Source organism: Macaca fascicularis, chromosome 19 (assembly GCF_037993035.2).
Source record: "Macaca fascicularis isolate 582-1 chromosome 19, T2T-MFA8v1.1".
Taxonomy (NCBI): domain Eukaryota; kingdom Metazoa; phylum Chordata; class Mammalia; order Primates; family Cercopithecidae; genus Macaca; species Macaca fascicularis.
Genome location: NC_088393.1, coordinates 59704111 through 59729861, shown reverse-complemented (window position 1 = coordinate 59729861; position 25751 = coordinate 59704111). Strand labels below are relative to the sequence as shown.

Here is a 25751-nt window from a genome sequence, read left to right as displayed (position 1 = left end):
GCATATACAGGGATTCTCTAGAGTAAAAGTTTCCTGCTGTACAATGAAACTGTCCTTTTGGGTGAAGCCTTTTCTGCAATCATTGCATATGCAGGGTTTCTCTCCAGTATGGATTTTCTGATGTAAAAGAAGATGTGATTTAATGAGGACAGCTTTCCACATTCAACGCATTGGTGGGTTTTTCTTCTCTTTTGTTTCTTTTGTGCATAATACATTCTTTCTATAACATTCATTGCCATATTCAGCACATTCATGGGATTTCTCTCCTGTATGCATTCTGTCATGTTCAGTGAACGTGGACTTTGGTGGTATACAGTTTCCCACATTCACAGCATACATGAGGTTTCTCAATTTGGGGAGCTCTCCAATGCTTAATAAATTGAGACTTCATGCTAATGGATTTTCTACGTCCAGGGAAAGTGATTTTGTATAAAATTTCTCATGCTGTGCATGGAGAAAGGATTTCCCATCTCCATTTCACTCATAAGAACTCTATTTCATGGCTTCCTGTTCTGTTTAAAATTTGAGTTTTTCCATGATTTTGCCTTAAAGGAAAATGATTCTGGCCCAGATGAACCATATTTTCAAAGGCATTATGTTCATAGCATTGTTCCATTCTCTTCAGACATTGTTGATTATCCAAATGTCCCTGAAAAAGATGACCAACATTTTTTATTTCTAGAAAAGGAAAAAACAATAAATGCAAAGGTGTGGATTGGCTCTTTACTGTCTACTACATGATCTCAGTATAATAATAATAATATTGTATAATATTTAATGATATTAGATTCCTTAACATAATAAAATACTTATATAACAATATATTAAGGAATCTAATATAATTAAATTTTATAATATTAATATTGTAATTACTATTTTTTTTAGATGGGGTCTTGCTCCATTGCCCCGGCTGGAGTACGGTGGTGCGATCTTGGCTCACTGCAACCTCCGCCTCCCAAGTTCAAGCGATTCTCCTGCCTCAGCCTCCTGAGTAGCTGGGATTACAGATGCATGCTACATGCCCAGCTAATTTTTGTATTTTTAGTAGAGACAGGGTTTCACTATGTTGGCCAGGCTGGTCTTGAACTCCTGACCTCATGATCTGCCTGCCTTGGCCTCCCAAAGGCCGTGAGCCACGGTACCCTGCCTATAAATACTATTTAATAATATTCCTTATCTATAGGCAACTGATAAATAAAAAAATTACACAAACCATGTGGCAAAAGCAGTAAGTATACAAGCAAGCTTAAATAACTCACAATGAATAAATATAGATTTGGCTACTTTCTAAATATCATCTTGAAAAACATGCAGAGTATTAAAACAAACAAGAAAATCACCTTTAGATGAGAGAAATAGAGGTTGAAGGAAAACCTGATCCAAAATTACGAGGGCTGCATTCAGTTATTCTACAAATCCTTATTAAATGCCCATCAAGTACTGGCCATGGTGCTGATGCTGGTGACACACAAACAAATTCTTTATTCTCAGTGAGCTTACGTTCTGGTTGGGGAAAACAAAATAAAAACACAAGCAAACTAAAAAATGAGGTATCTGCAAATTATGAGAAGTGGTCTGAAGGAGCAAAGGAGACAGACAGAGGGGGAAGAAAGAAGGATATATAATGGAGGAAGACAAGGCTCACTGATGAGTTCAAAATGAGGGGATGAAGAAAGTGAGGAATTAAGGTTTGCTCCTAAGTATTCTGCTTGAGTCAAGAGATAAGTGGAAACTGCGTTTGCGAGAGTGAATATTACTGAGGTTTGGAATGTAGGAGAAATAAGTATACTTTTAAAAATATATACATATTTAGATTTTTATTAGATATTAAAGTACAAAGTACCCAACTGGATACCTAAATGTTGAGAAAGGGCTTGAAAAGGGCAATGTGGAAAATATCAGGACATAAATATTTAAGGATAAAAGACTAGATGAGATCATGTTCAGAGAATGCCAAAACTGAATAAAAATTAAGGCAAAAAACCAAGATGTTAGCCATTTAAACATTTGGCTTGGAAAAGACCACTAAAGGGAACCAAACACTCATCAGGGAAATAAGCAGACACGCTTATTTTAAACAAATATCTTGAGAGAGTCAAGTCAGAATGTCAGATTTTGACTTCAACGTATCTGCGACACTCTTAGATGGTCATCCTGTTTTTAACATGTATCCCTTTTCTTCATTCTGTATCATCAAACTAATTTTCCCAAAGCACCAATCTCACATTTAGAGTGAAACTTATTCTCAGTGTTCAACCTCTAGCTTCACTGTGGGCACATTCTCCTGTGCTTCTAAAGAAAGAGGGAAATATAAGAAACAATGATCATTTGGAAATTTTGTAACAGGCCAATGAACCATGTTGATCTCTCCAGAAGCAGATGTGCTTCTGAATAGGATAAGATGTGTTACTGAATGGGTGCTGCTGCTGGTGCCCAGATGTGTTGTCTGTCACCTTCTTCAGTCACATTTGGCACGTGGTACCTACACAGATGTCACATCGGAATTTTTCCCATTTCATTATCCCTAATACACTGATCCCTTGTCATGTAACTAATAGCATCTTCTATAATTCTACAATTATGTCTTGGATGGCATCACACAAGGGGCCTAAGGGACCACCTTCTTCCTTTTAAACCAAGACTTATGCCACCTTTAAATATTTCTTAGAGGCCGGGCATGGTGGTTCATACCTGTAATCCCAGCACTTTGGGAGGCCAAGGCGGGTGGATCACCTGAGGTCTGGAGTTTGAGACCAACCTGGCCAACATGGTGAAACCCCAGCTCTACTAAAAATACAAAAAATTAGCTGGGTGTGGTTATGGGCACCTGTAATCCCAGCTACTAGGGAGGCTGAGGTGGGAGAATCGCTTGAACCCAGGAGGCGGAGGTTGCATTGAGCCAAGATCACACCATTGCACCAGCCTGGGGACAATAGCGAGACTCCATCTCAAAAAATATATGTAATTTGTATATATATATTTGTGTATATATATATTTATTTATACTTATATATGAAACTCTGGCTGTTCCTTATTATTGCATCATTACTGTCACTGCCTGAAAGATAAGACTACCCATAGGCTAGAAAAATACAAAAGAAACTTATCCCCTACCATGCTACCTCAATTACTAATACAAAATCCAGTCAGCCTGGCAATAAAAGTTAATGTTGCTATGGTTACCCCACTTATCCACATTTCCATTCTACTACTTTCCCTACAGACAGCTTCTAACATTGGCTTTCATATGGCTGGCTTCAGACCAAATCTTTTGGCAGTCTCCGCCATGGCCTGACAAATTTTCCATTTAATCTCTTCATTCTCTGCCCTTAATTCTCTTTATCCAAAATTTAGATATGCCTTTCACATATCATGCCATCATTCCCTATGCTCTATATATCACTTTAACCTTTATTTCCTTTACATTTCTACCATATTCCCTATCTTTGCTAATCATTTTTTAAACTGGCCTGATTTCCCCACAGAACTGATGTTAACAGTCTTTTTGAATAAATATAGACATTGACCCTCCTAGTCTTAAAGCTTGAAACTTATATTTGCCTTATCTGAGTTCGTTTCTCCTGAAACCAACCATCAGGGCTCCCAGATAGTATCAAGGAACTGAAACTTACCAGATCACTGCATCTAGACAATGAGATGGCGGACCTGTCATCCATCATGATTGCCTAACCGACCACCTGATTCCTGTTAGCCAACTCCCCTTCCTTACCCTTCCCTAATTCCTGTTTTATATTCCTTACCTGTTATATAAGCCACCAATTTCGGTTGGTTGTGGGGAGACAGATTTGATATTTATCTTCCTCTCCCACTTGATGTTACCCAAAAAAGGCTTTCTTCTCTCACAATACTCATTATCTCAGTGATTGTCTTTCTGTGTGGCAAGGAACAGGACCTAGACCAAACCCTTGGCATTTCAGTAATATCTTGACATGTAACTTCACACAACCTAGAATTCTAACAATACCTTGTGTTCAAATCCTGTATTAAATATAGATGTTTCATATTTTTTCTACAAAAAAATCATCACTATTAGAAGATATTTTCTTGTTTCTCACAAAATTCCATCCATTTTAGCATATATTAGGGCTGTGAGTTACCAAGTATGTCACAACAACATCCCCTAGAGAATTTTATCAACACTATCAGGGATTGTACTCCAAATCGAATCAACCCAGACTCTCAGAGGAATAGGCCTTAATACATGCATTAGGTAGGCATACTCCAGCAAATATTTGGATTTAAGAAATGCTTGACTAGGAGCAGTGGCTCATGCCTGTAATCCTAGCACTTTGGAGTCTGAGGCAGGTAATGCCTCAGGTGGATCACTTGGGCTCAGGAGTTCAAGACCAGCCTCGGCAACATGGTGAAACTTCATTTCTACAAAAAATAAAAAAATTAGCTGGGCATGGTGGCGAGTGCCTGTAGTCCCAGCTACTGAAGTGGGAGAATCCCTTGAGCCTGGGACATGGAGGTTGCAGTGAGCCAAGATCATACCACTGCACTCTAGCCTGGGCAACAGTGTGAGACTCTGTCTCAGTTTTTTAAAAAATGACTTCCTCTTCTAGAGGAATTATGAAAAAACAGTATAAGCTACTTAAGAATAAATATAACCATAAGGTCTAGGACATAAAATAGTGAACCACAAATCTTGGGGTGGGAACGGAAGAACTTGTGTAATTAAAGAATGAGAATGTTATATATAGAGAGAAAATATAGAAATAGAATTGAGTATTTTATACTTGTCAATTCCATCCTAATTAAGGCAAACATTTAATGTGACTCCATTTACTAAGCCACTGGTACAACCTTCTGATATGATACAGCCATTGAAAAATTTTATATGTAGTCCCAGCTACTTGGGAGGCTGAGCCAGGAGGATCCCTTAAGCCTAGGAGTTGAAGGTTACAGTGAGCTGATGGCACCACTGTACTCCAGGCTGGGAGACAGGGCAAGACTGACTCCCTCTGGATAGATAGATAGACAGACAGATAGATAGATAGATAGATAGAGACACATACATAGATAGATATATAGAGAGATATATACTATATATACATACATACATGTATGTATGTGATGAGAATTTAAGTGATGAAATCAAATATTTACCCAAAATATTGCAATTGTGAAAACTGTAGGAAGAAACGAAAAAAAAAAATGTTCCTCAATAAGAATCAGAAGTGTGGGTAATAGAGATTTTTTTCTTGTGTTGGAATAAATCTGAAAGAAAATATGAAACGACACGGTAAAGTTGGGAACTAAAGAGAAAAAAAACTCGACTTTAGTAGCAAACTCATAATTACCTCGTCCAGAAATTTGTAGACAGTGATATGAATATAGGAAGGGAAATGTTTTTCATTGTTATTTTTAAGACAGACTTGGACTTGAAGAACTAAACTGCATGTAGATCCACTAGGTAAATGTAGCTTTAATCACAACTGTAACCAGCAGTCAATTATTAAGCCTCAACCCACCCACTCTCCAGGGCCCTTGGGCCTCCAAAGCTCCAGCCTCCTCAGGCCCCTAAACCACAGACATGTACAGGCCTCCTCAAACATTGACTCCAAATTAAATCTGAAACCTCTCTCACCAAAACCTTCTCCAGCCCCAAGCTTCTCTATAACATTAAATTGCAAACCCGGACTGGACACCAAGTTCATTCATTGACACACACTTTCCTACTCCATTTCTCAACCACTGATTCCCACGGCATTCCCTCAACGACCATAAACCTTAACAGTTGGGCTATCGATCGTTAATATCTTCCAGTCTCTTAATTACTGACCACCAGTAGCCCTATCACCAAAGCCAGTCTTCTCCAATGAGTAAACCCAGGGAGAACCCCAGGACGCAGGGTCCCACATGGTCTCAGAACAGAGGGCTCCCCTTCATTGACCCCCACAGGCCTTTCACTTGGAGCCACATCCAGACCCCAACCCATCTGATCCTGAGTCTCTCCGGACTCCACCTAACGCTGGGACCAAACACTGAGCCTGCGTCCAAAACGACTTCCATCTCCCTCCGCAGCCGTTGCTAGGGACTTTGAGGGCCCTCGGCATCTGGTCGGGAAACCAGGCCTTCCCAGACGTCAGAGTTCCTCCCTCGGCCTCGCATTGTGACGTATCATGGCCACGCCCATCTCGGCGACTCCCACCAGAGAACCCGGAAGGAAAGGCTGTTACCACGGCGTTGGAAGACAGTGAATTAATTTCAGGGCACCTCAGTCACTGCGCAAACTGGATAAATTATCAGAAAATTATAAAAACTTTTAACAGACGGAGCAAAAAAGTAAGATGGCCGTGCGCTCTACTCCATACTGAGCCGTTAGGAAGAAGCATCATGGCTGCAGTTCATTTTAGGAGGTGTCAGTTTCCATTCAATAGAAAATACAATCTGTTGGGAGTTTAGGCCGAAATCGTATTTCTGAGGGCCTCTTCAGGACCAACAAGGTGTGCCAAAGGCGAATTGGCTGAAGGGGAATGGGGGACAGCGGTCACAGAGTGGACCAAATTTGTGGACATTGTGAATCTCCTTCAAGGGATGTAGAAAAGAATGGGCAAGGCTAGTCTAGCCGAAAATTGTCTTGAGGCCAAATACGGGGGCGATCTCTATGAGGATCAATGCCCACGTGCAACTGCATACAGTGTGTGGTTACCTGTAATAAGGAAAAAGGAATGAGGCCTCAAATTTAATCAAATATTTCCCTAAAACACATGAAGATGGAAATGGAGCATATAAGAGCGTTAAATTACTCAAGAGGCCGGGTGCCATGGCTCAAACCTGTAATCCCAGCAATTTGGGAGGTTAAGTTGGGAGGATCACTTATGCCCAGGAGTTGAGACCAGCCTGGGAAATATAGCAAGACCCTGCCTTTACAAAAAAAAAATAATAATAATACAAAAATTAGCAGAGTGTGGTGGCATGCACCTGTAGTCCCAGCCACTTTGGAGGCTGAGGTGGAAGAATGGCTTTTTTTTTTTTTTTTTTTTTTTTTTTTTTTTTTTGAGACGGAGTTTCACGCTGTTGCCCAGGCTGGAGTGCAGTGGCGCGATCTCGGCTCACTGCAAGCTCCGCCTCCCAGGTTCCCGCCATTCTCCTGCCTCAGCCTCCTGAGTAGCTGGGACTACAGGCGCCCGCCACCGCGCCCGGCTAATTTTTTGTATTTTTAGTAGAGACGGGGTTTCACTGTGGTCTCGATCTCCTGACCTTGTGATCCGCCCGCCTCGGCCTCCCAAAGTGCTGGGATTACAGGCTTGAGCCACCGCGCCCGGCCCGGAAGAATGGCTTTAGGCCAGGAGGTCAAGGCTTCAGTAAGCCATGATCAGGCCACTGCACTCCAGCCTGGGCGACAGACCACGACCCTGTCTCAAACAAAGCAAAACAAAAACAACTGTTTAAATTTTTAAAATTATTAAAATAATGCAGTCACCATTTGACAAACAGCACGCTTAATAAATGTCGGCTACAATTTTTATGAAGGAGAGGGGCGATATGCCTTTTGAAAGAGGCAACCTGGAATTGAGGACCCAGTTAAATTTATTTAGCTGGGATGCCAACTTCTGAAGTGAGTTCAACACCTGGTCCCAAGGACAGGCCTGGGCAGCCCAGTAGTGCACCCTAATTTATGTGTTCAGGGAGTAAGAAGATGCTACGACTGCTATGATAGGATGTGCAGATTCACAAGGCGAGAAATAGAATCTGAAGTCCAGGTTGAAGAAGAGTTCATTTCTTATACTCTTAACTGCAGAGCATCTGTACTGAATCCCTCCTGTTACAGGCCACTACTTTATATTTTGTTCATCAGTATATCCTGTGTGTACAAGTGTTTGCCACAGTGCAGATGCTCAAAAACTATTTGCTGTGATCACCCAATAACCCAGAGTTTGGGTTTCAATTGTGAGGCAGCCACTTTATGGCAAATTTCCAGTTTATTTTTCCTTGTGAGCAGGACTGTTTCTAACATGGACATATCTTTATTAGATCAAAGGAAGGAACTCTGAGTACAGGAGAGGACAAGGGTCTTAACCCCAGGTGAGAAGGAATGATGAAGATAAACCGTATGTTCCAATTCAGCATACCACAGAGGAGTCAGGATCTTTCAAACAGTAGCAACTCTCCAAGGTGAAAGATCTGTAGACAAATTTCAGGGTTCTTCTCCAAGATACCCAAAAGGATCTCACCTTTACTGATCTTACATGCTGTCCTTCATTTTTAGAGAATGAAGTTATTTTGTTATTTTAATTGGGGTTATTCTGTGAATCCTATTCCTTCTCTGTTCTGCCCCTCTTATGACAGAAATGAGTCTCTATTCAGGATTTTTTTTAAGTTTTTTTTTAGAATAATACTAATCCTTAGAATTTTTTTTGGGTCGCTCCTTTCCTTCAATGGCAAAAGTAATTTTATCAATTGTCCACTGGGTTATTCATGCACCTTCATTCATCTTCCAAATCTACATATAATTAATTTATATTTTGGTATCTGCTGTGGTATACAAAGTTCCTATCAAGGAATTTATAATTTAGGCAGAGATAAGACATGAACACTTTTTAGAAAACTATTTGTATTCTGTTTTATGTAAGGAAAATTGAGTCCTTTCCCCTTCCCACTCCAAATATGTCCCCTGAACAAGAAATTATCAGGACAATTTGATCTTTACATTGTACGTCTCTTTCAACGGATACAGGCATATGCATTTTTTAACTACAGCTGCTGGAGGGTAGAATAGCTACGTGCATATAATCCAGCTTTTTAAAAATGCTGGCTTGAAATTTTGCTTTGTTTCCCACTGCCATCATCCACAGTTCCTACATAAAGGAAACAGTTTCGGGTAAAGAAAATAGATCATTCAAACTATTCTGAATGGTGTTTATGCCAACAATAAGACAAACCACAAGGTTAGGATGAGGACTACCTTCTAAATTAAGAGCACGGCCAATTGGTTATTCACAAGTTTTGAACTTCATTCCTCTGGGGTGATACTTATAAACAGATCCAAACTTGTGTTACATGATTAAATTAAATACATTTTTTCCTTTTGAAGAGCTTCAGTAGTCTGAAATAACAAGTGAAGAAATTTGGAATCAAAGAAACATAAGAGCTAATCATATAATGATCTTGGTTGGGAATAGAAGACGCATATCAAAAAAGAAGGAAGAGGTACATTGTGTTATAAATTTAACCAATGATGTGTAACACTGACAACCCCTTTTAATTAGTCATTGACATATACTAGTGATTCAAGGTATATTGTCCTAAAATACACATCCTGTATATTATCTGCTGTATAATGATGTTAGATTTGTGATCGAAATCTCTAAAATATTCCTTTTCACAGGACTTACTTGCTCATGTGTTCTTCCATATTTTGCTTAAGATGTTCTAGTTACTATTTTCATAGTTTTATTTCTATGATTTCCTCTGAGGATAAGGCAGAATGTACCACTAGCAACCCTGCCAGATTCATAGCCTTCAAAGGTCTTCCAACAGTTTCCCTCCTGTGAAAACCCCCTGATACCTACTAGGGTATTATTTCTGAACAAGGACTTTTCCATGATCATTATATTTCTGCCAACTATAAACTCACTGATGATGTGATCTATGGTCACTGATGAGAGGATCTATCTTCCCATAAAAGACTTTCCCAGTCTCTACATCATACTATTTTTCTCTGTAGTATATGCTTATCAGCCATAAGGTTTTACTCAAGGGTTTTCCACCTTGAATGTATCACAGTTTGCTCCTGTTTTTTGTGACATAGATGTAATTGATCACTGAAAGCACTACCACATTCACTGCATTCATAAGGTTTTTATTCTGTGCAAATTCTACTATCTGCTGAGACTAAACTTCTGGCAACAGGCTGGCTCACAATGGCTACTTTGCTATCTGCTTGGAACTCACTGTTAGTTAATGAAGTCTGAGCTGCCACAGAAGGCATGTGCACAGTCACCATGTTAACAGAGTCTTTATCCTGTATGAGATCATTTGTATGTGATAAGCTATGACTCTCTGAGAAAGGATTTTCCAATTTGACTGAACTTACACGTTTCTCTCTTGCATGCAGCATTCCCTTATGATAAACAAGGCATGACAAGTGGGAGAAAGCTTTCCCACAATCAGAGCATCCATAGGGCCTCTCCCCTGTATGAGTTCTCCGATGTCTGTTGAGACATGATTTATCTCTGAAAGCTTTCCCACAGTCACTGCATGTATAGGGTTTTTCTCCTGTGTGAATTCTCTGGTGGTTAATGAGACCCGACTTGTGTGAACAGGATTTTCCACACTCAGTACATACAAAGGGTGTCTTTCCTGTGTGAAATCTCTGATGCGATATTAAGCATGTCTTCTGGCTGAAGCCTTTCCCACATTCATTGCATACATAGGGTTTCTCTCCAGTGTGAGTACGTCGATGAATAAGGAGATTACCCTTTTGGATGAAGCCTTTCCCACATTCATTGCATATATAGGGTTTTTCCCCAGTATGAATTCGCTGATGTACAATGAGATTTCCCTTCTGAATGAAGCCTTTTCCACAATCACTGCATATATATGACTTCTCTCCTGTGTGAGCTTTCTGATGCGCATTGAGCTGTGATTTCCAGCGGAATGCTTTGTCACACTCAGTGCATTCATAGGGTTTCTCTCCTGTATGAGTTCTCTGGTGTTCAGTGAGCCTGGACTTTTTGGAGAAGGCTTTCCCACACAGGCTGCATCCATGTGGTTTCTCTCCTGTATGAACTCTCTGATGATTAATGAGCCGAGACTTCTTGATGAAGCCTTTTCCACAATCACTGCATATATATGATTTCTCTCCTGTATGAATTTTCTGGTGCGCATTGAGCTGTGATTTCCAGCGGAATGCTTTGTCACATTCAGTGCATTCATAGGGTTTCTCTCCTGTGTGATTTCTCTGGTGTTCAGTAAGCCCGGACTTTCTGGAGAAGGCTTTCCCACATATACTGCATCCATGAGGTTTCTCTCCAGTGTGAACTCTCTGATGATAGATGAGGCGAGACTTCTTGAGGAAAGCCTTCCCGCACTCAGTGCATACATGGGGTTTATCTATTTTTTGAGTTTGCTGATGCTTAATGAATTGTGAATTTGTATTCACAGAATTTCCACCTTTGGGGAAGTTCATTTCATTATTAAACTGTTCATGCTTGGCATGAAGGAAGGATTTCCCATCTCCATTAACCCCCACAGACTTCTTGATTTCATACCTTTTGTTCTGGTTGATTAAACGTAAATTTGATTTCAGTATTTTCCCATGTAAGTCAAATGTATCATGATTTTGCCTTAAAGGAAAATCACTTTTCCTCTGATGAATGATGTTTCCAAATGCATTATGTTTATGGCATTGTTCCACTCTCTTCAGACATCTTTGGTTTTGTGAGTGCATCTGTAGATGATTGTCAACTTTCTTGATTTCTAGGAAAGAAGAGAACAATAAATCTTTGCATGAGCATGGAATAGAACTGTTTCACAAATAGCTTTGTACAGGCTGGCTCTACTGACCACACTATTTCCATGATTTAAAAAACTCCAAGTAGATATGCCTATTGTCACTTGGATAAGAATAAACCATTATAATTTAAACAAAGAAAACAAAAAATAAAAGCAGTCAGTGTATAAACAAGGTAAATTTCTCAGGAAATGGCAAGTTAATTCCTGCTCACACTCATGCCAGAAACCTTACTATTATCTTTCATTTGTATGTTTGTCTCACACCCTTTGTCTACTTCAACAGGAAATTCCATATGTCCTCTTTTATAAATATATAGTAATCCCTCATCTATGGGCGATATGTTCCAAGACCCCGCCGACCACGGATGTCTGAAACTTTGAATCACACTAAACCCTATATCCGTTATGTTTTTTCCTATACAGTGCATATACACCTATAATAAAGTTTATAAACTAGGCACAGCAAGAGATTAACAATAACAAATCATGAAATAGAAGAATTATAACAATAGGCCAGCATCACACTCTTGAGCATTGGAGACACTATTAAGTAAAACAAGGGTTACTTAAACACAAGCACTGTGATACCTTGACAGTTGATCTGATAACCAAGATGGCTACTAAGCGACACAGGTGGATAGGGTACACAGCATGGATATGCTGGACAAAAAAATGATTCCTGTTCTAGGATGGAGCAAGATGGTGCAAGATTTCATGCTCCTTGGAATGGTGAGCAATGTAATTAAGAATTGTTTATTTCTGGAATTTCCCATTTAACATTTCCAGGCCATAGTTGACTGCGGGTAACTGAAACTGTAGAAAGAGAAACTGTGGATAACAGGGGACTCCTGTATTCTGCAACTAACTAACACTCACCCCCTCTACCTAGGTGGAAGAGAATCACTCTGTCTGGTACTATAGCAATAGCCTCCCTAGTGGACTTCAGGTTTCAACCTCTGCCTTCTCCTGTATACTTTCTATAAAGTAGTCAAAGTGATCCTTTTAAATATAAATGACATCATGTCACTCTTCTACTCAAAACTCCCTCATGTTTCCTCATCTCATAATGTTTTTTTAAAAAGTCATGGCCGGATGTGGTGGCTCACGCCTGTAATCCCAGCACTTTGGGAGGCCAAGGCATGCAGATCAGAAGGTATGGAGATCAAGACCATCCTGGCCAACATGGTGAAACCCTGTCTCTACTAAAAATACAAAAATTAGCTGGGCATGGTGGCATGCAACTGTAGTCCCAGCTACTCGGGAGGCTGAGGCAGGAGAATTGCTTGAATCAGGTTGAATCACGGAGGCAGAGGTTACAATGAGCCGAGATCGTGCCACTGCACTCCAGCCTGGCGACAGAGAGAGAGACTGTCTCAAAAAAAAAAAAAAGAAAAAAAAAATCAAGTCATTAAAATGACTACCTCAAACTCCAGATCCCATCACACTGTCCTTACCTCCATATTATCTCCAACCACTGCCCCTCTTGTTCACTCCTCTGTATTCACACAGGCTTCCTTAAAAGTTTCTCAAACGCACACCTGCCTTGGGCCTTTGGACCTGCTATTTTGTCTACTTGGAAGGTAATTCACCTGAGGGATGTACTCACATCTCTCATACAGCTGCTCAAAGGCATCTCACCAAAGACCCATTCCCACTCCCAGCATCCCTCATTATGCTTTGTTATTGATCTTCCCAACATTTTTCACCACAAGACATTTATCCATTTTGATTAATTTCGTGCCTCTTCCTTTTAGCATGTAATCTCCAAGAAGAATTCTGTTGTTGTTTTAGATGTTCACAGCTGTCAGGGCCCGTATGTAATAGGCTATCAAAAAATATTTAAGGCAATGAAACAAGGAAAGTATGGGACACACTGGGGAGACTACTTCAAATGTAGCGCTTTAAATATAGTTGGCTTTGAATTTATGAAAATGAAAAGGAAAGCAAACTCTGTGTGAGCAAGATGATAACATATCATGGAGATTCAACTAGAATATCACTTGACAGATGAGAAATTTCCATCTTATATGACTGCTATGATTCACTGGGACTCAATGCCATCAGACTATGGTAAGAACAGAAAAGCTTTAAGGGAATAAGCCCAGCAATATAATTTAAGAGAAACTAAATAATGGGCAGAATTAATGATTCCAAAAGGAAATTGAAGCAAAGCAGGCGTGAGGTTTAGTAATCTGGTTTGGGTTGGAAAGAGAATGAGAATTCTTCAAAAATCAATTGAAAGAACAAGGACTTTAAATACGGGAGCTGAGGAGGCAGGGAAGTTTCAAGGTAGCCCTATGGTGGCCAGGTCGACTCAAGGAGTTGACATGCAAGTGGGTAAAAAATATGGTACAAACATGTAAGTTAGGAAATATTAAGGGAGATGTTAATCTGAGAGTCTCCATAGAGAACAAGAACTTAAGTAATCAGAATGAAGGAAACTTTTAAAGGATATGAGAACAGAGCAAAATAAATGGAAAACAGAACCTCTGGAGGACCTCAGAGTGGGAGAAAAAAGAGAAGCTAAGGAAGCAAATACATGCAAAGCAACAGACCAGGTTACTAAGGGGGCACTGAGTCCAAGATAGTGTGGGAAGACCTTAGGAAGAAAAATCAACATTATCTAAAGGGGCAGAAAGGTATAGTGGCCAGGAGAGAGTGCTGATATTCAAGATCACTCTTTGGAGACAGACATGGAAGGAGGAATTTCACAGCAAGAGAAGTAGAATGAACAGGTAGAGATGCTCTGATGGGGGAACAAGAAATGATGAGATTTGAGAATCCTAAAAAGGAAGAAACCTTGAGAAAAACAAATGAAACCTAGATTAAATGAAGACTGATGAGGCTGGGCGTGGTGGCTCACACCTATAATCCCAGCACTTCGGGAGGCTGAAGCAGGTGGATCACCAGAGGTCAGGAGTTCGAGATCATCCTGGTCAACTTGGTGAAACCCCATCTCCACTGAAAATACAAAAAAAACTTAGCTGGGTATAGTGGTGGGTGCCTGTGATCCCAGCTACTGGGGAGACTGAGACAGGAGAATTGCTGCAACTGGGAGGCAGAGGATGCAGTGAGCCAAGATTGCACCACTGGGCTCCAGCCTGGGTGACAGAGTGAGACTCCATCGCAAAAAAATAAAATAAAATAAATAAAAAATAAACAGTGATGAAATCCAAGAGGAGATAAAGAGGTAGATGTTCCTCTAAACACCTGAAGGAGAAAGAGCTTTTGTGTGGGGAGAGGGATACATGGAGGCCCTGTCCACACAGCCTCAGATGCCCTGACAGCTCAGACACTGCTGAACAACTATCATGTGACTTGCTAGCTACCCTCCTTGCTGGCTCTCACCCTGAACTCACCTGGACAGATTTGGCTGTGGATTTCATTTTCTACTGTCCATGGTTCTCCTTGTTCCAACTTGGAGAGTGCATCTGGCTTGCTGGCTTGATACCCTGTTCATAGGAAATGATAAGACAACTTAGGCTCACTGAATTAAGCTGTGGTCTATCAACATGGGACCATGTTCTGTTTTAGGAACTATGTAATTTATGTGTCTGCAAAGCAAAGGGATTTCCTCTCTGAAGGGGGCACATTATACTCTTTTATCTGGGGCTACGGAGAGGACAGATCTACCACTTGAGAGCAACACAGGCCCTCCACAGCTTTTGAAAGCTGAGAGAGCAAAGGCCTTTGACTGGGTACTCTCTGAGTGACACAGGGCAGCTGTCCTCACCCACTGACACCAGGTTGCTATAGTTCTCCAACATCACATCCCGGTACAGGTCCTTCTGAGCAGGGCCGAGGAGCTGCCACTCCTCCCAGGTGAACTCCACAGCCACATCCTCCAGGGTCAGTGATTCCTGTAATAAGAGAGTCCTGCTTAATATGAAGTATTTCTCTTATTTATATGGAAGCAATGTGAAGGACATTGTTCTGCTCATTTTCACCAAATAGTCTGCATCTATATATCTAGGTGCTGTGATTTTTTAAAAAATAACATTGTCAGCCGGGCGCGGTGGCTTACGCCTGTAATCCCAGCACTTTGGGAGGCCGAGACGGGCGGATCACGAGGTCAGGAGATCGAGACCATCCTGGCTAACACGGTGAAACCCCGTCTCTACTAAAAAAATACAAAAATTAGCCGGGCGCGGTGGCGGGCGCCTGTAGTCCCAGCTACACGGGAGGCTGAGGCAGGAGAATGGCTTGAACCTGGGAGGTGGAGCTTGCAGTGAGTGGAGATTGCGCCACTGCACTCCAGCCTGGGCGACAGAGCGAGACTCTGTCTCAAAAAAAAAAAAAAAAAAAAAAAAAATTGTCATAGAGGCAAAAATCCATCTCCAAAGTCTATCTATATTCAAAATCTATCTCTAGCAAAATATTCTGTAATTGTGTAATTATCTATCATTTAACAAATCAGAAGTTTCTATAAGAACCAATCATTTAATCTTCTTGCTAATCCTCTTTTTTTTTTTGAACACATATTTGCCAGACACTAAATATATTTTAGCAATATCAGGATGAATAAAGCATACTCCTTTATTCACCATGAATCTTCAATGAATCTTCATGTGCACTATCAGAATCAACCAGGAAGAAACCCCAAACACTACAAGATATTACATAATAAATAAGTGTATTTTATATGTTAGGAGGAATAAAAGAACCTTTCCAAAACATGTCCAAAGAACAAGAGACAATTAAGTATTATTACCCCCTACTGCTAAATGTGACTGGCTTAAAAAATAAATAAATAGGCCAGGCATGGTGGCTCACGCCTGTAATCCTAGCACCTTGGGAGGCCTAGGTGGACGGATCACCTGAGGTCAGCAGTTCGAGACCAGCTCGCCCAAAATGGCAAAACCCCATCTTTACTAAAAATACAAAAATTAGCCAGGCATGGTGGCACATGCCTGTAATCCCAGCTACTTGGGAGACTGAGGCAGGAGAATCACTTGAACCCAGGAGGCAAAGGTTGCAGTGAGCCGAGATCATGCCACTGTACTCCAGCCCGGGTGGCAGAGCGAGACTCCATCTCAAAATAAATAAATAAATAATAAAAAAATAAAAAATATTATTCAAAAACCATACACACACATATGGTTTTGAAGTATTTATATTTACATTATCAGGCATGTAAGCAGCCTAACTGAAGAGATAGTCAATGAACTGGTAAGTAGATCTGAAAAAACTACCAAAAATGCAACAAAAGGGCAGAATGATGCAATACATAAAAGACAGATTAATAAATACAGAGGATAGGTAAGGTCTAGCATGTACCAATTTAGTGAAAGAGCAAATACAAGATTCAATTCTGACACCAACTCCTGGAAGACCCATAGGTTAAGGTTTCAGTCCCACAAGACCAACCTTACTTCAGACACCAGTCACAAGTGTGAGGGCCCCAGGTTACAAAGACTTTTGTCCCTTGGCTACAAATGTGGGGATTTCTGCAACCCACCTTGAGGTTCAATAATCTACTAGAACAACTCACAGAACTCAGGAAAGCACTTTACTGTTACTGGTTTATTTACAACCCAGGAACAACCCAATGGAAAAGCTGCACAGGGCACGGTATGGTGGTGTATGGGCATAAATTTCCATGCTCTCTCTGCATGCACAAACCTCCCAGCACCTCAATGTGTTCACCAACCCAGCTCTCCAAACCCCGCTGTTGAGGGGTTTTTATGTTACACAGGCATGGTTGAATAAATCAGTGGCCACTGGTGACTGAACTCAATCTCCAGCCTCCCTCTACTCCCTGGAGATTAGGGGTAGGACTGAAAGTTCCAAGCTTCTAATCAAGGCTTGGTCTTTCTGGCAACCAGTCTCCGTACTAAAGCTACCTAGGGGTCCACTGAGAGTAGTCTCACTAGAAAAAAAGAGCACCAGGCATAGTGGCTCACAGCTGTAGTCCCAGAACTTTGGGAGGCCAAGGGAGACAGATTGCTTCAGCTCGGGAGTTAGAGACCAGTCTGTGCAACATGGTGAAACCCCATCTCTACAAGAAAAATACAAAAAATTAGCTGGGCCTGGTGGCACACAGTCCCAGCTAGTTGGGAGGCTGAGATGGGATGATTGCTTGAGCCCAGGAGGCAGAGGCTGCAGTGAGCCGAGATTGCACCACTGCACTCCAGCTGGGTGACAAAGTGAGACCCTGTCTCAAAAATAAAAAAAAAAAAAAAGACCCTTATCATTCAGGAAATTCCAAGGGTTTTAGGAGCTCTATGCCAGGAACTGCAGACAAAGACCAAATATCTTTCTATGATACCACATGTGAACAATATAGTCCCGATCCTACTTTGCCTAGATGTTGAAATTAAAATCTAAATTTACTGATGCACAAATCCTAGTTTACCAATTTATACTTTTTCACTTAATTCAGTTGACTTTTAAAGTCTTCCAGAAATCAATCATGTGATGAAGGAAAGAATAAAACAAACCAAAAGTCACCTGGGACTTGATCATTTTCTTCTGTTACTGGGAAATAGCCAGTAAGTAGGATGCTGTGTCTGGAGTCTCTCCTTGAGCTGCCCTCAATTTCTGGCTAGAAATCTTGGTCTCTGGTGAATTATATCCCTGCAAAAGATGGGATCCAGGTCCTGGAACCTCCTCCTCACCTCACTTGAAGTGTCTCGCCCCTGGAGTCAGGAACTGCGGGCTGAAGAGTAAATTTATTGGAGTGTACATTCCCTGCAGGCCCAGGTGCTGTCACTGCTGCTGTGTACTCACCTTAATGCAAGGCCATCTCTAACTGTCCCTTTATTTGGGGCCCCAGAAGTTTTTACCCATCCTGGGGCAACAACAAATCCTGGGACAACAAAATATAACACTCTATATGTATGACCAATACATTTACAAACTGTCTTTCTTCTGTGAAATGGAAGTGGGGTGACTGTGAGGAGAGTTGGGAAAGGAGAACCAGCAGCAACATGATGCTGCAACACGAAGACACTTCTTAGATCAGGTTTTAGAAAAAGGACAGAGAAGGTGAGGATTTGGATATTTATTTCTTTAAAACCACATGTCCACATGCCTGCTCAACAGTCATCATACACCTCACATGTAGGCACGCCTCAGTTTGAAGACAAACGTACTAAGCCAAGCAGAGGCACTGTCTTATTTCTCATTACTACCTACTGCGTTATATCCTTATAAGGTATCAATCATTATTTTTCATTCCAATATTGACCTAAGGCTTACAGATTGAACTATATTGTCCAAACACAGAAGTAAAATCTGAACCGACACGGCCTGTCTCCAAGGACATGACCTTAGCCACTCTGAATTCCTTTGGACCGCATACCGTCATCATACATCTTAGCTCTCTTTGCTACTACCTTGAGGGAGTTTCATTCATCATGGAAGATGGCCAGCGTCACGGACATATAATGTGACCTTCTGAAATCAGCACTGCCAACAGTGACACAGGCACAAAGACAAATGGAAAAGCTGCACGCTACACCCCTGGCCTGAAAGCAGCAGGTCAGAGAGTGGCAGCCCCAGAGGCTTTCTTTAGGCCCAATTCTAAAACTCAAGTAAGAGACTCACATGGTGAGAGCATCAACTTGATGGAGTCACCCTGAGCTTTCTTTCTACCTGGATGGAATCATTGTAGCAAGCTCCCGGTGGCCCTCCTGCATGCTCCAAACCCACAGGGCCTGCACTGACTCATCCTCTAACCCACAGCTACAAATGCTCCCCTTCCGTCTGCAGTCTCAGAAGCACATAATTGTGGCAAGAGATGTTTCACACTTTTCTTCTTAGAATGCCACCAGTGGAAAGGTGCGGAACCCAAATGATCTAATATTCCTGGGCAGGAGGCGGTGGATGCAACATTTCAGTGACATCCAGGGTATGCATTTCAAATGGCAAGGCTTCCTTTCCCATGAGCTTCCACAGCCCCTTTCCCAGGAACAGCTGAAGAGCTTCTACTTCATTTTTGACCCTTACGAGCTTTCTGGAGAATGTAATCACACCTGTTTGCTCCAGTGGCTAGGTCCTTTCCCTGGAGGAGTACATTTCCTGAAAACTCATGTATGTATAGGAAGCCATAAAGAAAATTTCCATAAATTCTAAAGCATCATTACCAAACAGGACATGTTCACAAATCATCATCATATGAAAGAAACAACAAAGAAAAGTATATTTAAAAAATTAAAAAACATAAAACAAGACTATGTATTAATTTTGGATATGTACACATTTAATAAAACATGTATTATATGAAATTAGTTCAAGAGAATAGTTATCCCTAGGGATGGAGGAGAAGAAAGGGGGTGGATTAGAGGATATCACTGAAGGTACACTTGCATCAGCTTATTTCTTTTTTAAAAGTACCAACAACAGAAAAAACAAAATCAAGTATACTGTGGAGGAAAATCTCATTGAGTGAAAATAGCAGAGTAGGTAGGTCCAAGAGTCCGCCCCTCTACATAAAAATCAAAAACTCAAGTAAAAACACTATCAAAAAATCAAGTAAAAACAATAAAAAATGAAACAAAAACTTGGTCAGGACTCTGAAAAATAGTCAAAGGTTCACAACAACAGAGCAAATGTTGAGTAAAAAAAAAAGGCAACTGGCCAGGCACAGTGGCTCATGCCTGCGTATAATCCTAGCACTTTGGGAGACGGAGGCAGGAGGATCACTTGAGGCCAGGAGTTCAAGACCAACCTGGCCAATATGGTGAAACCCCATCTCTACTAAAAATATAAAAAGTGGCCGGGTGTGGTGGCACATGTCTGTAGTCCCAGCTACTCAAGAGGCTGAGGCAGGAGAATCATTTGAACCTGGCAGGTGGAGGTTGCAGTGAGCTGAGATCACGCCACTGCACTCCAGTTTGGGCAACAGAGCTAGATTCCATCTCAGAGAAACAAAACAAACAACAACAAAACGGTGACTTAAAAATAGTAGGAAAGTTCTGGGCCATTTTTACTTGTCTTTGCTCCACCCCCTCCCCAGCTCAGTGATGGTCTTAAACATTGCGGCCAACATCCCCAATGTGGGATCCTGGATTCAGGCCCTGGAGGGAACAGAATAGGCTTTATTCACAAATAATTTTGTTTAGCTGGGTGGAGTGGCTCACGCCTGTAATCCCAGCACTTTGGGAGGTTGAGGTGGGAGGATCACTTGAGCCCAGGAGTTTGAGTCTGCGGTGAGCCATGATCTCGTCACTGTACTCCACCCTGGGTGACAGAGTGAGACCCTGTCTCAAAAATAAAAATAAAAAATTGATTGTTGTCTTTTCTAACTACCTGAAGGACCTACGCAACAGGCCCCTTCCTGTTTTGGAACTCACTCAGGGAGGAAAAGTAACGGGCATTTCTCAAAAACTTTGTGAAGCAGAACAACAACCTTCAGCTGCCTGGGGCAAAAGATTACACTTGAGCCATAGAGGAAAGGTTGAGAGAAAAAGCTAGGAGGAAAGTGTCTTGGGGAAATCATGCCATTCAAAAGCACTCGTATAGACTGAGGAATTTATAAAGCCACATGCATGCACAGGGGAGGATGTTGGCTGAGAAAAGACCTGAGAAGACTCTAAACGTTCCTTCTAGTTGATGTCTACAGGTTCAGTGCAAGCAGGAAGTGAAGGGTAAGGCAGGTTTACAGATGCCCTGGCTAATCATTAAAGGAGTAGCCCAGGCCGGGCGCGGTGGCTCAAGCCTGTAATCCCAGCACTTTGGGAGGCTGAGACGGGCGGATCACGAGGTCAGGAGATCGAGACCATGCTGGCTAACACAGTGAAACCCCATCTCTACTAAAAAATACAAAAAATTAGCCGGGTGAGGTGGTGGGCGCCTGTAGTCCCAGCTACTCGGGAGGCTGAGGCAGGAGAATGGCGTGAACCCGGGAGGCGGAGCTTGCAGTGAGCTGAGATCCGGCCACTGCACTCCAGCCTGGGCGACACAGCGAGACTCCGTCTCAAAAAAAAAAAAGGAGTAGCCCAGCACACAACCCACAACCACAAAAACATTATACTAAGTGAAAATGTCAGACACTCAGGTGCAGGAGCTCACACCTGTAATCCCAGCACTTTGGGAGGCCAAGGCGGGGAGATTGCTTTGAGCTCAAGAGTTCAAGACCAGCCTGGGCAACATGAAGAAACTCCATCTCTATAAAAAGTTAAAAAATTAGCCAAGCATGGTGGTGTGCGCCTGTAATCCCAGCTATTAGGGTGGCTGAGGCATGAGAATTGCTTGAGCCTAGAAGGCAGAGGTTGCAGTGAGCCAAGAGTACACCACTGCACTCCAGCCTGGGCAACAGAGTGAGACCCTGTCTCAAAAAAAAAAGAAAATATCAGACACTAAATGTCACATTATATGATTTCATTTATATAAAATACCCAGATTAGGTAAATGCATAGAGACAGAAAGCACACTGGCCGGGTGCGGTGGCTCATGCCTGTAATTCCAGGACTTTGGGAGGCCGAGGTGGGCAGATCATCTGAGATCAGGAGTTCGAGACCAGCCCGACCAACATAGAGAAACCCAGTCTCTACTAAAAATACAAAATTAGCCGGGTGTGGTGGGGGCATGCCTGTAATCCTAGTTGAGGCAGAATTGCTTGAACCCGGGAGGCAGAGGCTGCGGTGAGGTGAGATCAAGCCATTGCACTTCAGCCAGGGAAACCAGAGTGAAACTCTGTCTCAAAAAAAAAAAAAAATGTTGGGAGCTGAAAAGGCCAAAGGGATGGTGATCAACTCAGCATTCCACTGGAGGCTACATGATCAAACAGCAAACTGTTTATCATAAGTATAGAATGTGGGCAAACTTGCTTCTGTACCTGTCCCAGAAAGTTTGCTGAGGGCCATCACTCCCTGGCGCCAGGCTCCTTGAGGCCATCTACGGGGGCATCTAGAGTCTATTGTTAAAGGAATGCAGTCTCACAAGCCTGCTGTGAACCAAAGGGCCCGACTGACAATTACTCAACAATCACCTGCCTCCCCCGCAACCACTCCCACCGCCACCCCCCCTCCCCTCCCCCACCCCGCTTCTCTCTATCTCTTTTGGCTAATAAATACAGAGGGCTGCGTAAAGCTCAGGGCCCTTGTCCACTAGAGGCAAGGTGCCCCCACCCCTTCTTCCAAATATACTATTTTATCTTTGTCTTTTTGTTTGTTTGTTTGTTTTTTGAGACGGAGTCTCGCTCTGCCGCCCAGGCTGGAGTGCAGTGGCCGGATCTCAGCTCACTGCAAGCTCCGCCTCCCGGGTTCACGCCATTCTCCTGCCTCAGCCTCCCGAGGAGTAGCTGGGACTACAGGGGCCCGCCATCTCGCCCGGCTAGTTTTTTTTTTTATTTTTTAGTAGAGACGGGGTTTCACCGTGTTCACCAGGATGGTCTTGATCTCCTGACCTCGTGATCCGCCCGTCTCGGCCTCCCAAAGTGCTGGGATTACAGGCTTGAGCCACCGCGCCCGGCCTTATCTTTGTCTTTTATTCTAGCATTTGCCCCGCTTTGTTCAGTCCACCAGGGATTGTGGTCGGTTACAAGTGGCGCCCCGAACAGCGACAGAATCAGGCACTCTACAAAAAGAGACAGAAAGCACATGGGTGGTTGCCAGGGTCTACTGGAGGGGAGAATATGAAGTGACTGCAAGTAGTGGTTGTACAACAAAAGGGTACGGGGCTTCTTTTTAAGTGATGAAAATGTTCTAAAATTGACTTTGGTGATGACTGCACATAGTAAAAGCCACTGAATTATACAGTATGTGACTAATAGACCTGTAATTAGGAAAAGCTGTCAGTAGAACTTAATTATGATAAACCTACTAAAATATTTAGGGGCAAATGTATGAATGTCTGCAACTTACTTTGAAATGCCCCCAAAAAACAAAGCAATATTTTACAAGATGGATAAATGTGACCGGGTGAGGTGGCTCACACCTGGAATCCCAGCACTTTAGGAGGCGAAGGAGAGAGGATCACTTGAGGTCAGGAGTTCAAGATCAGTCTGGACAACATAGTGAGATGCCATCTCTACAAAAAGAAAAAAAGATGGATTAATGATGAGTAGAAGGATGATATACAGATAGATATGTAATAAAAGAAACACAATAAAATGATGATAAAATCCAGGTGGTAGGCATACAGGTATTCAATTGTAAAGTTCTTTAAATCGTGTTATATGTTTGAAAAGTTTTGTAACCTGGAGAACAGGGAAGCTTGTTCAGTAAGGTGACCAAAAACAATGTAAATATTTTATAAACTAATTGCTCTTCTATGTAAGAGTAAATTGGAAGAGAACAGAAAGGTCAAAAATAAAAATACACCATTTACAATTGCAAAAAAATTAAAAACCAAGGTGCTGATGAGGGTCAGGGAGAAACATGTTTGGGTAAACACAGAATCATAACCAGTTCTTAAAAGTGATAAGTGAACATTTTAAGTCTTAAAATTCTATCTAAATATATCCATATACTTAGTGATTCAAGTCACAATGGTGCAGTTTTGCCTCTTGATGGTATACTATTACAGAAATCTTAAAAAAAGTTTTTAAACAAAAACATGTATGATATGTTTAGTATAAGAATGTTATAATATAAAATTAAATAGGGCAAATTATACCAATGTTTCAGTAGTTTATCTGAATTGTGAAAAATCAAGCATAGAAAACTGAAATTAAAATATACGAAAATCTTATCAAAAGTCATTACTGGGGAACACATTTTGGGATAAGAGAGATGTTGTTTTACTTGTGTCAGAACCTGAAAGAAAATATTTATGTGTGTGTATACATACATTCACACAGTAAACTTGAGGAAGAAAGACGAAAATCTTTAATAGAAACCGTATCATTTTCTTTTTTTGTTTTTTTCCTTTTCTCTCTGTCTCTCTCTCTCTCTTTCTTTCTTTTTTTCTGTTGAGACAGGGCCTCACTCTGTTGCCCAAGCTGGAGTGCAGTGGCTCAATCATAGTTCACTGCAGCCTAGACCTCCTAAGGGTCAGGTGAGTAGCTGGGACTCAGGCATGTGTCACCACACCCAGTTAATTTTTGTCTTTTTTTGGAGAGACAGGCTGTGTTGTTCAGGCTGGTTGCAACTCCTAGGCTCAAGCAATCTGCCCACGTTGGCCTCCCAAATGCTGGGAATACAGGTGTGAACCACCGCGCCAGATTTGATTAATCTTTGATCTTCCCCAAGGTTTCCTATTTACCAGGATGAGAGGGAGGAGTGATGTGAGAAGTCAAATGAGGTCTGTAAACCAGTCCTTGCAGAGAAACTTAAAAGGGACTGAGAGGGAATTACCATTGGACTTCAGCACACACACCAATCAGCATGCCTCGGCTGCCAAGGCTTCAGCCTTCACAAGCGTCTAGACCTCCCTAACGCTGGTCACACCCCCTAAGATTAATCCTAAAACCTGGACCACACACCCAGGTTCACATGAACCCGGGCTCCTCCTCACTGAGTCACATATTAAATCCTGATTACAGCCTGGAGCGAAGGCTCACGCCCGTAATCCCAGCACTTTGGGAGGCCAAGGTGAGAGGATCGTTTGAGGCCAGGAGTTGGAGACCAGCCTGGGCAACATAGTGAGACCCCCATCTCTGCAATAAGTAGATAGATAGATAGATAGATAGATAGATAGATCTCTGCAATAAGTAGATAGATAGATAGATATAGATAGATAGATAGATCTCTGCAATAAGTAGATAGATAGATAGATAGATAGATAGATAGATAGATAAAATAGATAGATAGATAATTAGATAGATAGGCGTGGTGGCGCTCACCTGTAGTCCAAGCTACTCGGGAAAGCTGAGGTGGGAAGATCACCTGAGCCCCGGGAGATGGAGGCTGCAGTGAGCCACGATCGCGCCACTGCACTCAAGCCTGTGTGACAGAGCGAGACCCTGTCTCAAAAATAAAAAAATAAAATCCCGAATCCACGGCAGACACCGTTTTCCTTGACAAAAACCACTCCTCACTCCAGTCCTCAACCACCGAGCCCTACAGAGTGACCCGTAAAGGCACCAAACCCTGATCACGGACTTCCAAGCGTTGCGCTCGACAGACTGACCACTGACCACTGGGATCCCTCAGGGCTGAATCCTGAGACGCCCCAACTCCAACATCCCGACTCCCACTTGCTCCAGCTTCCCCCACAAACTCCACGACTCCGCACTAAACGGACGCTCACAGACACCCTCCTCCCCTCATCCTGACAGACGGACCCACACACAGACCTGATTTTCCGGGGAACCCACCGACACTTCCCTGAGCCTGCACTTTTCCTGAATTCTTCCACTTCTGGGCCCTCCCACAGCCTCC

General features: G+C 42.1%; 1 protein-coding gene across 27 annotated transcripts; it reads right to left on the bottom strand.

The window, feature by feature from the left end:
- Positions 1-217: 217 nt before the first annotated feature.
- On the bottom strand, positions 218-25751 carry ZNF613 (zinc finger protein 613). 27 transcript variants are annotated; one of them, XM_074024432.1, is made up of 9 exons: positions 25667-25751; positions 25214-25313; positions 23365-23457; positions 22803-23004; positions 22265-22342; positions 17935-18142; positions 15218-15344; positions 14844-14936; positions 9814-11448 (listed from the first exon to the last, which is right to left on the bottom strand). In XM_074024432.1, the coding sequence occupies exons 6-9, from the start codon at positions 17947-17949 to the stop codon at positions 9830-9832; spliced, it is 1854 nt and encodes a 617-aa protein (XP_073880533.1). In that variant the 5' UTR covers positions 17950-18142; positions 22265-22342; positions 22803-23004; positions 23365-23457; positions 25214-25313; positions 25667-25751; the 3' UTR covers positions 9814-9829. The 27 variants fall into 27 exon arrangements, with proteins under 27 accessions (XP_073880544.1, XP_073880540.1, XP_073880542.1 ...); XM_074024443.1 differs by lacking the exons at positions 22265-22342; positions 22803-23004 and adding an exon at positions 218-649 and having other exon boundaries at positions 10064-11448; positions 17935-18060; positions 23292-23457; positions 25214-25333; XM_074024439.1 differs by lacking the exons at positions 22265-22342; positions 22803-23004 and adding an exon at positions 218-649 and having other exon boundaries at positions 10064-11448; positions 23292-23457.